Genomic DNA, 15,607 nt, shown 5'->3' with positions numbered 1-15,607 from the left:
CATTTGTTACTCTGCGCCTGTAACCTTTGGTATTGCTTAACAATCGCCGATAAAGCTTTTTTAGAAAAATTGGAAGGCAAACCCGGAATGTGTGGTCTAGAAAGTGAAAATACAGAGACAAAACCAAGAGTTGACATATTACGAACAAATAATGTTTCGACTCTATGTCCGATACTCTGGTTAAGCATTGCTTGAAACGGCTGCTTCTAGCATGAAATTAAGTGCATCTATATAGAACGCTATTCTCCGATGCATTTTATAGAAAAAAAACTCAAGTATCACTCCGCCCAGACACCATTTTCTTATAATCATCAGGATTAGAATTTCTTAAACATCTCAGCCGCTAGAATGCCATTAGGTGACTTTTTTAACCTATAATGACATTAATGTGGCCCTGTTTTGTAAAACAACTCAAACAATTAATGGTCTGTATTATTCCTGGGTTCCGTTTTTATTCGTTTGAGAAAGGAAAGCGCTGATAGCTATTAGAATGCATAAAGAAAAATTTTTTAAAAATTGTTGAAAGCATTAGGATTTCTCGACAGCGCCCGAGATGTTGTTCTTAGGTTAGATATCGCAGCAATTCCAGGGAAAGATTTGATGCAGTCATGAGGACTTCCAGCAAGCCAAGTATTGCTAAACGTGTAAAGGTTAATAATCGTAATGTAATAATGTAACACCTACTGCTGGAAAGATGTATTCCTGTTAACGGCTGAACTGTCCATATGTAGCCGAGAATTATAAATGTGTTTTGCTATTATGAGGTTATGGGGCTATATAATGAAATTAACAATTTATAGAATCAAAACAGTTTACGACACAAACCAAATTATCTCCGTTCTATCAGGACAACTACATAAATACAATAAAATACAATACAATAAACTATACCCAAATAATAACATTTTTCAGGTTATTTGTAATACATCAAGAAATATTTATTTTATATACATCTTTTCTCTTCTGGTAAAGTACTCCTCTTGTATACTGTTCATGTTGCCTTTTTCAAACGTTTACGATACGCGTGGACTATGTATCCCTTTCAACTATATCTTGTTGTCTGACCTCTTTTTATGTCAAGCTTTCATCGTTATTTGAAATTCTTCAACGTAATTAAAATGATACCTATATAAATTGTACACAAATAATTCTTACGGCTGGTGAAGCGATGAAAGAATATTGCTCTCTGCCTTTCTTTTTACAAACACACTATTGACTACAACACAACGATTATTTACAACTTTGTTACAATCAGTGAATGCTATATGTATATATATAAACCCAGACAGGCGCGCATTGCATCTGTTACCTCATTAATTTTTTCAAAATCAAATTACCGTTATTCTTTAATTCGTTAATAAAAATTAGCGATAGGTTTGGTTAAAAAGGGCTATTCATACCTAACTTAGTCATAAAGTGTAATCGTAGTCGTTTTTCTTGACGACGAATTAATTTTAGTTCGTGATGTTTACAGCCTTCACTAAGAGCGACTAGAAAAATAGGGGATATGGCAAAAACTAGCCATGAAACGATTGAAATCTCGTTAAGATCAGGGCAGAACAGAAGGCTTAGACTGTGACCTATTAGGACAGTAAAACAAACACAGACCCAGAGAACGTTCAACAAAGGGTTGTGCTGCCAGAGTAGCTTCTTACGGTTAAGGCTCGACGCTGAGATGGCCACAAAATGAACGGTGAGCAGAAGTAAGTTGAAAAACTGCAATGCTGCCACATCATGTTGACGAAGCTCATCAAGAATATCCCGCAGGTCACAGCCCCTCTCCACGCAGTACTTGAGTATGCTCAACGCTTTGCACAATAGTAAAGTTAGCACAGTAAAGGAAGCTTTAAGAAAGTAACTGGCCAGACAGAAAAGTCGAGTATCGCGATTTACTTGTAGGCTGTCAACATTCGGCGCTCCCATAATGTCGCGATCGGTAGGTGAACAGACAAGCGTCAGACCAATAAGAGGTACTACAACGACGAGCAAGTAGAATGTGGTCAGCGGTGATAACGGTAACGGAAGACGGAACGCATGACAGCAAAGATGCAGCAATGATAATGTCACTGAGCAGAGGGCCACAAACTGAAATGAGCTTTGCATCTGCGAGACAAAATGTCGCGCTTCATTAACCAACTGAAACACCATAAGCTCATCGTCAGCTGTCGCTCGCAGAACGCAAGGCACCGAATTTAATGAGCTAACTACGTCCAAAAGGAGGTCGTGACTTGAAGAGGGTACAGTACTGCAGATACGTGGCGGCAAGGGAGTCCACGATATGCTGCAGTCAGCCTGAATGAACAACTGCAAATTTTCGATATTTCGGGAACTCCCTAGAACACACAAAACCTGTAAGAGAACTTTTGCAATTAAACAAATACGTAATATGCCATGAATACGAAATTACTATTCCAGTACTTACTCAACGCAAACCGTACATTATTTATATATGATAAAAACTTCCTACCCCCCAGAGTACATGCGAATCAATGCAGCCTCATACTTGCAAATTTAAGAAACAAGTTCATTAGTATTATTGTATTACTAAAAAAAAAAAGGGAGAATTCACAGTGAAAGGATACACACCTATTTTCTAAAAGGGAATAGAATGAGTACTTAACATTTTGAAGTTTTAGAAGGGATTGATGGAAATAAAACATATTATGATTTTTCATGACTTCTCTATAGAAAGCTATTATCGACTATTTGTGACTATGCTTCCGTATTCACCTGTTCGTATTCTTGCATAATGCGAAGCATCTCTCTACTAGCACTGGGGGTACAGTCTGTGAAGAGGGACACCAGCAGGGGTACGTTGTCGACGTTCTCAATGTGTGCTCGCATGTTTTCAATTCCCTTTGGCAACTTAGCGCGATTGGCAATATCAAACTGCACTGCCGTGCTTACTTCAGAACAAGTGTCGGGCTCCTTAGGTGATGGACTTAGTGATAATTTGAAACTGTTGCGGGGATCTTTGTTGCATCCCATAGATGATGCAACAACAGATGGCGTACTCCAGCACCTCATCCCGTGCCCATTTAATTTCAGCTTCACTCTCATTGGTTTTGTTATAAACGTATTTTCATCTTCATAATCGGCTTCGTTGAGTAGAGAAATATGGCAGTTCCAACCCGATTCAAGACCCATCTTCTCCGAAAAGCCCCGGCTGCGTAATTCATTCTCTTTGCTAAAGTGCACGAATCGAATACAGGCTTTGTCAAGCTCTTCTATAAGACGCACAAATGTGGGTCGCGCTTGGTATTGCAGGGTAACCATACCTATGAATACTTGCTTGCAAATTCTATTGTGAAAGGTTTTGCTACATGTTTCAACGTTATGGACAACCTCTTTAAGGAAAGTATGCGATACAGCTGGAACGCTCCCAAGAGAGCCTTTATGATTGTTAAAGCTATTACATATCTGTGTAGGGACTTGAATGAACGTATTTGCTGGCACCACTAAATCTGTGCAGCTTCCTAGCGGAGTGTACGAGAATGCGGTACAGTAAGCTGTTAGTGAAGTTCTCTGATAAAAGTCAAGAATACATTTTCGATCGGCGTCTGTTAACGGACAAATACTGTGCCCGTCCCAGTAGTCTGTGCAGTGCTCAAGAATAAGATCAGCCGTTCCTTGGCTGAACATCTGAAATTCGCCAGTAAACTTGTCTCTAACCACAGAGGAACTAAAATTAGGAAATGGCATTTTTAGTCGTGGGATATTGAAATTATCGTTGCTGCGCAATCCACCATCATACTCGTCATGTCGAAACATGTAAAGCTGCTCTACATGCTCGTAGCACGCTACTGCCTCTGATGTGAACCCCATTTGCCGTGAAAGATCGCACAAACACCGTTTATTTATTACTGGCACCCACATTTCACGTTCTTCACTCTCGAAATTCACGTGGTCAAAGAACGCCGCGTATTTCTCGTAGGTCTCTTCATCACAGTTGTTAAGAAGAATGCCAAGTCCAAGTGGTTTCAAATTCTGCAAGAACGTTGTCCATTTGGGGTCATCGAACATAATTGAATTTGAAGATCCTCTCAATGTTAGATCTAAAACCTCCGCTTTGGCATTAAGTGTAAGAGACCTTCTTTTTTCTTCACCTTCAGTTTCTGCTTCGGGAACCATTTGCTTAAGAAAAAACACCTTTTCAGGTATAGCATTCGGCCACGACAGAATTCCTTTTTTGTCGACGCAACACAAATTGGTTGCACTGGCAAACGCCTCGAGAAAGGGCCCAGAATGCCAGAAGCGGTGCTTCTGCGTCAAAACTTTCTGCACCACACTGAGCCAAGGTATACCCTGAATTTGCACTTCTCCTCTTTCGGATAAACCAGCCAGGCTATCAGCATAGAAGAGGATCTTAGCTGTCCCTAAAGCGAATTGAACAAACCAATACAGCGGACAAGTTAATACGAACACAATTGGAGACATTGTGATCGCCATATAAACAAGGTCAAAACGGGATAACGCACAGCAGTTCGTCGCGTAGACCAATAGCGACAGTATTCCAACTATTGGAATTAAATAACGCTTCATGTAATGACCCATGATCACTTTTTGTTGGCGTGTGAAGTTGTTTGGACGGTACGGTTCTAGGCCTTTCTCAAGACATAAATGGAGATATTTTATATATGGAGTCTCCACCATAAGGAAATCCCGACTTGGTGCCCCTTCAACTAGAAGGTGACAAGAGTCAATCATGCCTACAACAGTCTTATTCTGTGGTGAATACTTTTCTCCGGGGTTGAGAGTCGTCTTTTTATCTAAAGTTATGCATTTTCCCGGTGCTTCTTGACCTGGTCGCATACGAATAATGTCGCCCTTTACAATAAGCTGGGTCGGACAGTTCACTAAGCGGCCATCCCGGTACGTCCATTGTAAGCTGATACATGGCGAGACAGGCTGCCAAAGAGACTCGTAGCTAAACTTATTCGCCTTAAGCACCTCGAGTTGTTCCATAATGTTTTGCAGATGATTATGCAGCTCGTACTTTACTTGCACTGCAATGTAAATCCCACCCATGATGTGGACAAGAAGTGAGAGCATAACCAACAGGGTGAACAATAAATGCCCAAGGAATGCCATTAAAACGGCAATTACCAGCAATAGAGTATATCCAAGCCATTTGAATAATAGAAGATTGTGTGAGTCTCTCAGTATGCCGAAGAATGAGGTCGTGTTGTCCAGCTGACTTTTAAACTCTGCCACAGCGTCTTTTATCTCTGACGAGAGCACCTGCAACGCGCGTTGCGTGGAGAGACCCGCCATCATACGTCTGAAAACGTATAGCAGCAACATCCAGCGCCTAATTATTAGGATTCCAACGGATACGGACTTGATGTTGTTCGTGCTACAGAAAAAATATTTTTTGCGTGTACTAGATAGGTTATTTCAAGTTTGATCAGAGGAAAATCACTGCCATAAAGCAAATTCGAATAAACATTAAATACATCACATAGACAAGCATGCATTGATACTACATACGTTATTTACTATAAAAAGAATGTAAAATATTGGCACACGGTAATTACCCAGCTTCATACGAAATTGTCAAAATATTAGAAAATACTATTTAGATTGTTTCTCTGCATTAGTTTAGCATTGTATTTTCAATTGCAGTTGCAACAGAATTGCTAAGAACTCAAACTGGTTCTTCTTCACATTTTTTAATAGGATGTCAAAGAATGGTACAGATCGGGCACAGTAAATGTGAGAAAAAAACTCGTGTATCAATATGCTGTGTCTTATTATATATACGACTTGAAATTCCTGTATCAACAGTTACCAAATCGTTTTCGACCTTAGGGAACACACACACTCCTGGATCAATTTTATCCTCAAATGGTTAATTGGAATACAACCCATATTGAATAAACATTTTATTCTTTAATATTCCTCGTCTATCTCAAGGCGATAAATTCTTTAAAATTATGTTTCTGATTATTTTATGCATTATTTCCATACACTAGCTAAAATATTTTGCATTAAAGGCAAAATAGACCCTCTGTTTGATGCGCGAAACTCATCCAAATCAAGCTCGACGTAGATAGCTAATGAAGAGAACTCACCAAACGTCTTAGCCAACGGTGTGGCATTAATTTTAACGTTTGAACGACGTTCTCATCGGAGTTCAAGTGCTCAGGTACTCAGTATTTTCAAAACAACATGACCGACGGCGAGACGATCCGCCTTATGCACTGCTGACATCAGCCAGAGCACACATGTTTTGCTGCTACTACCATTATTATTATTATTATTATTGTCATTATTCTTGATGGATGAAGTATTTATTTGTTTATATTAAGCTGCTGCAGTGCTAAGACTCGCGTTGGCGGTATTCGTTGAGCATGCGAACAGCGGTAGCATTCGTCGAGCATCAAGCTCTTGATGGAAGCTCACAACAGTCAGAGCTTTTGATGGTTCGGCCTGTTGGCTATGACCGCTTTCAAAAAGACAACTGCGTATCTCTCGTCTGACAGTCAGGTTTTTAATCATTAGCATGCTCTCGAACAAAGAAATTCACATTATACAGGATAGCAAACATAGGGTCTAACTGGTGCCACCTAATCTGCTCCGCTGAAAAATTAACCCTTCATATACTTCTATGCTGATTCGCTGCTACATGTTTGTAGCCGAATAGACCACGCTCAGGAGCTTCTATTCCGACCGGTGAAGCAATGCTTGTCAGTGCGAGACTAGTCGGAGCACAAAAGTAGTTCGCGGAGGGAACTTTAGGCAGATTGTGGTCGTATTCGCATTTGCGTAGCGCTTTGTAATATCTATTCGATTATCGGTAACGATTAAGTGTCCTCTATACTTGTATGTTTGTCGGTAAAGTAGTTCTTTATTACGACAATTCTGCTTTTCCACCTCAGTGGTATAATGCCCCGTGAACACAACATCCGCTCGAGACATTCTGAGAGTTCTGACGAAGAAAAAGAAGACGTTGAACCTGTCGTCGAGGAGGTAATGCATCCGTTAGCCATGTTAGTAACAGTACTTTATATTAGTCGCATCGTCCAATCATTTAGTACTAAAATATAACAAAACCATCAATATTTGTGTTGTATTGTATGCTATGCGGAGTAGCTTTGCGCACGAACTATTCAGTTAGGACAATACATTGTGCAAAAGTAAAACAACAGAGAATCCACAGTAGAAGTTATATTTTAGGAATAATGGCGATAATTTTGCGGTGAGCTAAAACTAGCAGTGCATTGCTTCAGTCTCCTTTCGTTTGGGCTACGCTACGATTAATTAAGCAACGCACTCAAGCTTGAGAGCTATACGGGATGTTATAATATAGACATAGCGGTGTTCTCGGTTAATAGGCGTATTAACATAGTATAAGAGTCTCATCTAGCGAGTACGATATGACAAGAGTTCATTTATCCTCTTAAAGTTGGGCGTCCAGACAAGATAACGGTATTGGTCGTGTTAGCTGTGCTACATTTATAATTTACGGTCTAGTTTTTACGGATTCACGATACGGTATCGACGATTATTAATAAAGAATCTAACCGGCTTAGATCTGCGATAAGAATGGGGTTCTCTATTTATGATTTCTTTCAATCATCCTATGACGATCACACTAGCTGCAATTCGAGTCGCACTGAATGGAATAAGTAATACTTGATGTTTTACGATGATTGACCTTAGTTCATTGCTTCAATGCAACTCGCGGTTTCCACCCCGTGTTTGTTGTGCTGTTGAATACATGTAGTGCACATTTGTTCACACGACCTAATTTGCGCAAAAATATAAATTCATGTATTTGATGATATATCATCGCAGTAGATGCTAATGGCCGCCCTGTAAATGCCGATGCAAAGTTGTTTTAAGATAGACAATATGAGAATCAGGCTGCTGGCGTATACTTGTGACCATCCAAATTAACACTACTCACTATGGGAAAAAGTAAACTTTTCTCAGTAAAGAAAAAAGTAATCGGCCAGTTGGCTACATCTTCGACGCAGATTTTTTTCAGGATGCATCTCTAGAGACTCAGAAAGAATGAGTGTTGTCACTCAAATTGTCGTTTTGGATCCGACAAACAGACGGATAGACACAGACCTTTAGTACTTAGTGGATAAATTTATGTAAATGTGCTTGCTGGGACAGATTTGTTCTTTTACATCAGAAAACAAAGTCAACATAAAATGATTATAACCAAGTAAACCGTATGTTTTCTTAGGAGGTAAATACAACAAGAGCTGCTTATTGACAGGGGGAAATCAAGAGGGAAAGAAATGGGTTGTCGCTGCCCAATTTCAGTCAGGGAGTTGAATGGAAAGCAAACAGTAGCAAGAGAAAATTCAAATTTCGGACCATGGGGACAGTAGCTCCAATTTCATACGACGCGCGCGAATTGATGGGGTCTTGTTTCATTTGCCAATGAACGTATTAGTTATAGCGGAAAAGGGAAAGGCCTTATTCAGCAATGTAAGTGGCATTTACGCTAAGAAATACTGATAGCTATTGTACGTGTGTGTTTTAACTTGGAACCCAACTTCTTCATCAGATTATACTGAAAAAAATTACAAAAACTGTCCTTGTGCAGTTCGCTCACGTGGTTTCGAATATAAATCTTTTGTCACATCCATTATAAGATCCACATTTTTTGTTAGAGGACAGGAATTTTGAATGCATATCTGTATGCTACCAATTAACAACGTACATCAAACCCCAAGCAATAAAATACCGTTTTTGGGTGGTTGGGTGACCGAGATTAACCTAAATCCCACCTTCCTTAAGTTTTACTCAATATCAGCTCGACTTGACGTAAGCTAGTAATACGGACTGGCAAAAAAAGTGACGGGTGCCTGCAACTTAATTGGTTGTGGCCACCTGGCCAAGCTCCCCCGCCATCTCCAAACTTGTCGTATATCCTCCATTGGCGACGAACAGTGTTTAAATGAATACTGTTTGTCGCATAGTGGAATACACTTGCAGTTGCTGGTTTAACAGCTCGAGTCGTACCTGTCTAGTCAAGTAGTACAACCAAACATTTCTTTTTCGTTATCGTGTATAAATAAACAATTGTAAAAATTTGTTTAGTGAGTTTCTCTAGTTTGAGTTCCTAATATAACTGCAGCGGAAAATTGTATTTGATCAGCGTTAATATCATTGCGCCTTTTACCTTTAATACCTTTTAGTCGGTTCCTGCGTTGAGGGGTGTAGATCAATTCAGAAGGGTGTGTTCTGCGTTCTAAATTATTTGAGCTTGCTCTTTATATTAACACTGGTGATTTTCATTCAAATGCTATCGATCGGTTTTGCCTTAGCCAGGAATTCGTGGTCGATATTGTCGTTACGTCGTCGCGTCAGGTGACACTTTTTAGGCAAACATCAACGTAACGTTGGCAAAGCCATCCCAACCGACTGTATTTCGAGGACGCTGTTGTGCAAAGAAACACAAGTGATATAAAGATATATGTGTACTGATCAGAGAGCTGGTGTATGTAAGGCCTTCTGTTTTGTCACCTCAATTGGAATCATTGTTCTATGGCACCAAGAGCTTTCTCGACGCTTCTGTGTGGACGATACCAGCCATGAACCTTTCGCCTGCATCTGGAATAAGGGAAAGGGCTTCAGTGTGATGCATTGCAGCGGCATGAGGTGTCGCTTAGTGAGTGGATCGGTAGGTCGGTCAGTCGGTATACGTAATGCGCATATGTATGTATCACTGGGGGAGAGCGAGGTCTCTTGCGTTTCAAGCGAAAGGAAGTGGCTGTAAAGTAGGTAAGGGCACACACGCACCTATCTGCACTTTATGTACTGCAACTGCTAGTAGTGACGTTAGTATGTGTAGCTGCGGAAGATGGTCGATGAGGGCGGTTACTGAGATGAGGTGGGAAGGGAAATTCATCTCTTAGAAGGCTTTGGGTTCAGCAAGTGCGTGTTTCATGTATGCAGCCCCTTCCCAACTCTCCTGACTTCCCTGGCTTGAGTCTACTGTTGTTGTTGTCGCTATGTTCGACCGCTAAAGCCACCAAGAGTCTGAGACATACGGCGCTCGCGGCGAATGTTCGAACGTGATCATTACGGCGACGTGACGATGTATTATGATGATAATGGTACTAATGTTTCTCTTTACCTTCGAATAAAAATATAGAAGGTTTATACTACTCGTGATATTATCAAGTGGTGACTAAAATATCGATCAAGGCATCAGTGGAAAATCTAAATAAAAGAAGACTTGAAGACTTATAAAACGTTAAATTAGACAATGCGAATTCGGATATTTTAAGGTCTCTGTTTTTGTAAAGAAGGCTTCTGTGTACCTTTGCACAAAATTTTATTGTTAAGCACAATAAATATTATTTCTTTAGGTAGATATGTATTAGTAGAAACACGTATTAAAATGGATACCTACTCTGTTGCGCGGCAGGCCTTGTTCGTTGCTTGCGTTTGCTTTTTTCTAGCCGCCAGGATCGAATACTTATGCTGCGAATCTACTTGATTTATGTCAGATTGTCGAAAAGGTTAAGAGAATTAAACAAATATACAAAGTAACCAAACGTCTTGGGACCGTTTAAAAAATTTCTTGACAGTTGCGAAAGGTCTCATTACTGTTAAGAAGTATTTATTTTACGTCTGTCGAACCGGCAGGGGATACGCAAACAATTACAATGAAAAGCATCTTTATCTATGCAACACATTTATCACAAAGGTGCCTTAATACTACATCTGTATTCCTACAATACTATGTTATAATGCCATAGCGTTAAATATATGTTTAACATGCAGTAGCTACAACAATGACTATTGCAGTCACTTAAATAGTTATTTTGACTAATACCAGAACAGCCTGTAGTTTTCTTATGACATAGCATTATGGGAATATGAAAATACTATTTGGGTGTCACATTTATAAATATGTTGGGCAGTTAAATCCACTCCTTGTTGCGATAATTACGTAGTTCCTGTTACTTTAAGAGATGTGAAGTGTAGACTACTGTCCGACCGCCAAGATCTTTGCCTCATCTTGCATATCATTGAAAATCGAAGAAAAAAATTGATTTGTCTGGATATTACTCTATCTTACGAAGCTTTCGTGGCCGCATAGAAAGTACTATTAATGGGTATTTTGTGTAAACTGAAGTGTTCTATTTGGTTCTGTGCTTATTGGTTTTTGTACGTTCATTTTACAGTGCAACCTTCAGGCAGCCAGCTCGCGTAGTTCGTCTATGAACGGCTATCATTCTCGTTCGCGGTCAAGCTCGCGATCACAAAGTCCCCCAAAACGACAAAGAGTGGTCAAAGATCGTCAAAGACGTCGCGAACGGGACAGCAGTCCCGCATCATGGTATGACCGAACTAGAGATCGTCGAGACCGACGGTCGCGGGAACGGCGCAGGAAAAGGGATGACTCTCAGAGGGATGGTCATGGCCACCACACGCACAATAATTCAAACATTGGACTTAATGCTGTAGGCGGCGGAAGGAAGAGACGACGTAGTCCTGATATCGACGAGTTTCGCCCGCGTTGCGACCCCACCCTTGTGCGGTATTTATTCAAGAAGGCGAGATTCTTTATGATAAAATCGAATAATTATGAGAACATTGCATTATCCAAAGCGCGGGGCGTATGGTCGACTCCGCCGCAGAACGAGGCTAAACTAAATCAGGCGTACCGCGAATGCAAAAACGTAATTCTTGTGTTCAGCGTCAAGGAGTCCGGCCGATTCCAGGGTTTTGCTCGACTGTCCTCTGAATCGCGTCATGATGTGCCACCTGTAAATTGGGTGTTGCCGCCGGGCTTAACTGCACGTGCCCTAGGCGGAGTCTTCTATGTTGACTGGATCTGTCGCAAAGAACTGCCATTTATTAAATGTCAACATTTGTACAATCCGTGGAACGAGGGAAAGCCTGTCAAGATTGGCCGCGATGGTCAGGAGATCGAGCCGCGTTTAGCTGAGGAGCTGTGTCGACTGTTCCAAGTCGACGAGGGAGTAGACCTCGTGGGCATCATTAAGAAAGCTCGAGCCGAAAGGGAAAGACTCAAAAGGAAGTTGGCCTCTGGGACAGTAACCGTTGCTGAACGTGATCGCGAAAGGGAACAAGACATTAGTGGCGACCGAAGGAGGCGCCGCCGAGAGTAGTCTTCCGACCGAAAAAAGGAACCGAGTACTGGGCGCACATGAAGCTATGAAGACAGAAGCGGTTGCAGGAGACGAGGGGAAAAGGGGCAAAGGGGATGGGGATTGTGTAGGAAACAAAGAGGGGAGACTTTACCATTACGGATTAAGCGTGGGTGGGGAGGCGAAATTTGTTCACCATATTTGACTTTTTTAAATCAGAAAATGGACTCCTCAACTAACAAGTCTCCTATGAAAATTATATATTATTGAAAAGAACACGTAGTTTATGGACACACGTATTTACCATGCATTAGTTTTAATGGGTCGAAGATTACTTCCAGGCTGCTTGGATATTTGACTATAAATATTTGGCTGTAGTAAAGCTTAGGATTAGTGAGTAGCTGGAGATGATCGCCGAAGTATAGCCAAAGGTATTTCGTATCTTCGGCAACATTCAATGTTAGTTTTTGAGGAGTTCATACGGGAAGTAGTAAGCTAGCTATGACGTTTCTTTGAAAACATATATTCTTTAAGTAATGTATATCAATTAACCGCAATTAGCACTACATGCTTCGTAGGCACTAGATGTTCGCTGTGACCCGTGGAGTACCTTTTGAAGTGAGTGCGTTTGATTTTGGCTAACTTAGTCCATGTAGTCAGCTTGACCTAGAATTGAATAATATAAGCTGTCTATCTGATAAGCGCTTGAATAACACGGCGCCACAATCGACTTGAGAAAGAGGTATGGTGGACAATTTAAGATAAAACTATATATGTATATATATATATATATATATATATATACACGTATGTCTTAGGACCACAAAAGTAGCAGGTGACTGAACGTGTATTAGACCCTCTACTTTGACCTTGCATATGATTTGTACGTATTATTGTAATATCCTAATTTAAAAATTTACGTGCGCGAACAAATGATGAGAATAGTGTGATGCGAGTAATTATGGCGAACCAGAAGCTGAATAACAACGCGATCTATCTCTATTCATAGTTAGAGCCTCGCCCGCCGACCCATCGATCCATTTGTTTACCCTTTTGTTTGCCCTATCTATCTCTTGAGTTTTATTGAATGTACATTTTTGTAAATATGACACTTCTTCTTTTCTAAGAACAGATTAGCTGCACTGAAAGGAAAAACAGCAGATTCATGCACATTGAGGGACGGATGTCTCGCCATCGGTCGAAGAATGTCGATGGCGGCAGTGGTGGGTGAGGCTCAACTCTAACTTGTGGGCATATTGCAGCTGAAGGATGATGGTGTTGGATACGTGAAATGGACGTGATGGATCAATAAATGCAATGAATCGTGTGCTAAAGCGAGTGCATTGCATGAAACCAGCAAGTGCTATGTGAACTCTGTTACTTGACACAACACAAAACCTCCAAGATCGCTATTTATGATGAAAGGGTGTTCTCCTGGTGAAAGATACCATGAAGTTAGTGCTCCCCCTCCAAGATGGACTAGTGGCTTGATAAGTGAATCTCGAGTTAAATTAAAGACGCTGCTGTTGCTCATGATGATGGTGCGAGCGTAGCAGCGGCAGCAGCGGCAGTAGTGGTGGCGGTAGCGGCAGCGACGCCAACAGCAGCGCTAATCGAAGGAACAGCGGCGAATGGGCAGCACAAATGTGGTACATTTTGCTTACGGCAGTGCAGAAGAGGAGAAGAGTTACAAGATACAAAGAAAGAAAGCCAGGCAGAGAAACTAAGAGTAAGGGGAAAAAGTAGAGAGAAAAGTGCAGCGTAGTGTGAAGGAGTGAAAGGAACGAGATGTTCGTTGCATTGTTTACAGTGTTTAGTTTCTGATTCCTCCGTAAGTCGGTCACTGAGTGTGGACCAGCCGGTGCACAGAAGGACAGAAGATTACTATAGTAATCGCTATTGTGGGTAATGTTATTGTTGTCGGTTTCGAAATCGACCATGTTGTGCTGGTTATGATGTGCAGTATGTGGAGTAGGCTCGGGTGACTTACGCACATACTTCCAGCCTCCAGCGACATCAGAAGGAGTAAAAATTCTGACAGACTCTCCCTCTCCCTTTTCTCTCTCTGTATCGAGATGAGGCGTGTCTGCCGCTATCAGCTGCTATCGTTGTGTAGTGTTTTGTTCACCCAACGTCTAAAAGTCAGCCAAGCGTATTCAGCCATAAGAAGATAATAACCCATTAGAAGATCTCAACACTCGTTTAGTCGATCGCTCTAATCTATTAAACTTAGTAGGCTAGAAAGCAAGGCTCGAAGCGTGTTTGAGCGTGTTGATTGTACAGCTAAATGAGGACGCTGCAGCTGGGACGAGGTCTTGGAGGATTAAATTGTGGAGATGTGCGTGTGGTATTTTGTTATCATGAAGTGTGAAGACTTTTTTGATTAGTTTCTGCTACTGCTACTACTGCTACTACTACCGCTGTTGTTGATTGTCTTCTGATTGTTGCTCTTAAAATCAATCCGCGCCAATGGATGCCCTATATCCACCAACTCCCTTTCTACGCATCGTGGACTTCGGCAAAGTGTTTAAATATCAAATGATGAGGACTTTCTATTATAGAACTATAACTACAGCTCTTTGTTCAGCAAAAATAGTGCTACTACTCCTGCCATTTACTTCTGGATTCTATTATTTCGCAATGGCAGCAATGTGATTTTGAATCGCTCAGTCAGTGTCTTGTGTCAAATTCGGTTTGTATAAACTGTGAATAGTGCCAAGGACTTCTTGCCAGGACATCACAAACCAGTGTGTTCTCCATTTTCTCGGCATCCCGCCTTCTAGTAGCGGTTGGTATATATGATTTAACTGAGAGTTTCAGGTACAACTTATGTCGTTCCTGATTCAGGCCCCGTTTATATTCTGTGTAATGTTTATTGTGAACATCGCTTAACTGCCTAAGATAGCGAGTTTCCATTTCGTTGCAAAACAGCGTGCACGATATAATATACGCATATTATGATGCAACAGCTTTTTCTCTAGAACACAGGTTATCTAATTGTGCATTCTGTAAGACCAACGAATAATAGGACTATCTTAGCAGTTACTCGTGTCCAATAAACATCGACAGACGTCTACTGAAATGGCCCGCTCATCTACAGCTCGTGAAACAAAAGTTGTTCGAGATACTTGGGCGTATGTATGCTATTTGTGCACAGAAGGTCCGAGTGATCGTTTATAGCAAAGCAGGATGGAACTTGCTCTTGTGTTCCAGTATGCATACTTCTACCAGTAGTTCCGAAGCACGACGAAAGCAACAACCCAACCCAAGCGATAGTTGTGCGTAATAAAAACAACGACCGTTAACATAAGCAAATTGCCTTTTTATTTAAAGCTGTTGAAGTGTGTTTAAAGGATACTACACTTACACGATGAGTAGAATAATGAAGAGAACATTTTGATTCACTTTTCTTACAGTATATGTGTATTCATAATTGTTACTGTTGATATTTTTTGTTTGCTCATGTTAAGTATCGTCATTAGTAACAACCTTGGTCATTGTTGTGATTGATATATATA

The 15,607-nt window shown here is 40.9% G+C and overlaps 2 protein-coding genes across 5 annotated transcripts; one reads left to right on the top strand and one right to left on the bottom strand.

Moving 5' to 3' along the window:
• Positions 1-913: 913 nt before the first annotated feature.
• Positions 914-9,560, bottom strand: l(2)k05819 (transmembrane protein 94-like protein l(2)k05819). 2 transcript variants are annotated; one of them, XM_086967847.1, is made up of 3 exons: positions 9,155-9,560; positions 2,731-5,281; positions 914-2,349 (listed from the first exon to the last, which is right to left on the bottom strand). In XM_086967847.1, exons 2-3 carry the CDS (start codon positions 5,275-5,277, stop codon positions 1,381-1,383), a joined length of 3,516 nt encoding a protein of 1,171 aa, XP_086823973.1. In that variant the 5' UTR covers positions 5,278-5,281; positions 9,155-9,560; the 3' UTR covers positions 914-1,380. The 2 variants fall into 2 exon arrangements, with proteins under 2 accessions (XP_086823973.1, XP_022686963.2); XM_022831228.2 differs by lacking the exon at positions 9,155-9,560 and adding an exon at positions 6,075-6,334.
• Positions 6,608-15,404, top strand: Ythdc1 (YTH domain containing 1). Of its 3 annotated transcripts, none has more exons than XM_022831225.2 (2): positions 6,608-6,972; positions 11,160-15,404. In XM_022831225.2, exons 1-2 carry the CDS (start codon positions 6,889-6,891, stop codon positions 12,108-12,110), a joined length of 1,035 nt encoding a protein of 344 aa, XP_022686960.1. In that variant the 5' UTR covers positions 6,608-6,888; the 3' UTR covers positions 12,111-15,404. The 3 variants fall into 3 exon arrangements, with proteins under 3 accessions (XP_022686960.1, XP_022686962.1, XP_022686961.1); XM_022831227.2 differs by having other exon boundaries at positions 6,914-6,992; XM_022831226.2 differs by lacking the exon at positions 6,608-6,972 and adding an exon at positions 9,888-10,082.
• Positions 15,405-15,607: the final 203 nt, after the last annotated feature.

Source organism: Varroa jacobsoni, unplaced genomic scaffold (assembly GCF_002532875.2).
Source record: "Varroa jacobsoni isolate VJ856 unplaced genomic scaffold, vjacob_1.0 scaffold_319, whole genome shotgun sequence".
NCBI classification, from domain to species: domain Eukaryota; kingdom Metazoa; phylum Arthropoda; class Arachnida; order Mesostigmata; family Varroidae; genus Varroa; species Varroa jacobsoni.
This window is presented reverse-complemented; position numbering and strand designations above follow the sequence as displayed.

Coding starts and splice junctions, on each gene's coding strand:
- Ythdc1 (XM_022831225.2), top strand. CDS start 6,889: ATGCCCCGTGAACACAACATCCGCTCGAGACATTCTGAGAGTTCTGAC. Junction 6,973..11,159: donor TTGAACCTGTCGTCGAGGAG/GTAATGCATCCG, acceptor TTCATTTTACAG/TGCAACCTTCAGGCAGCCAG.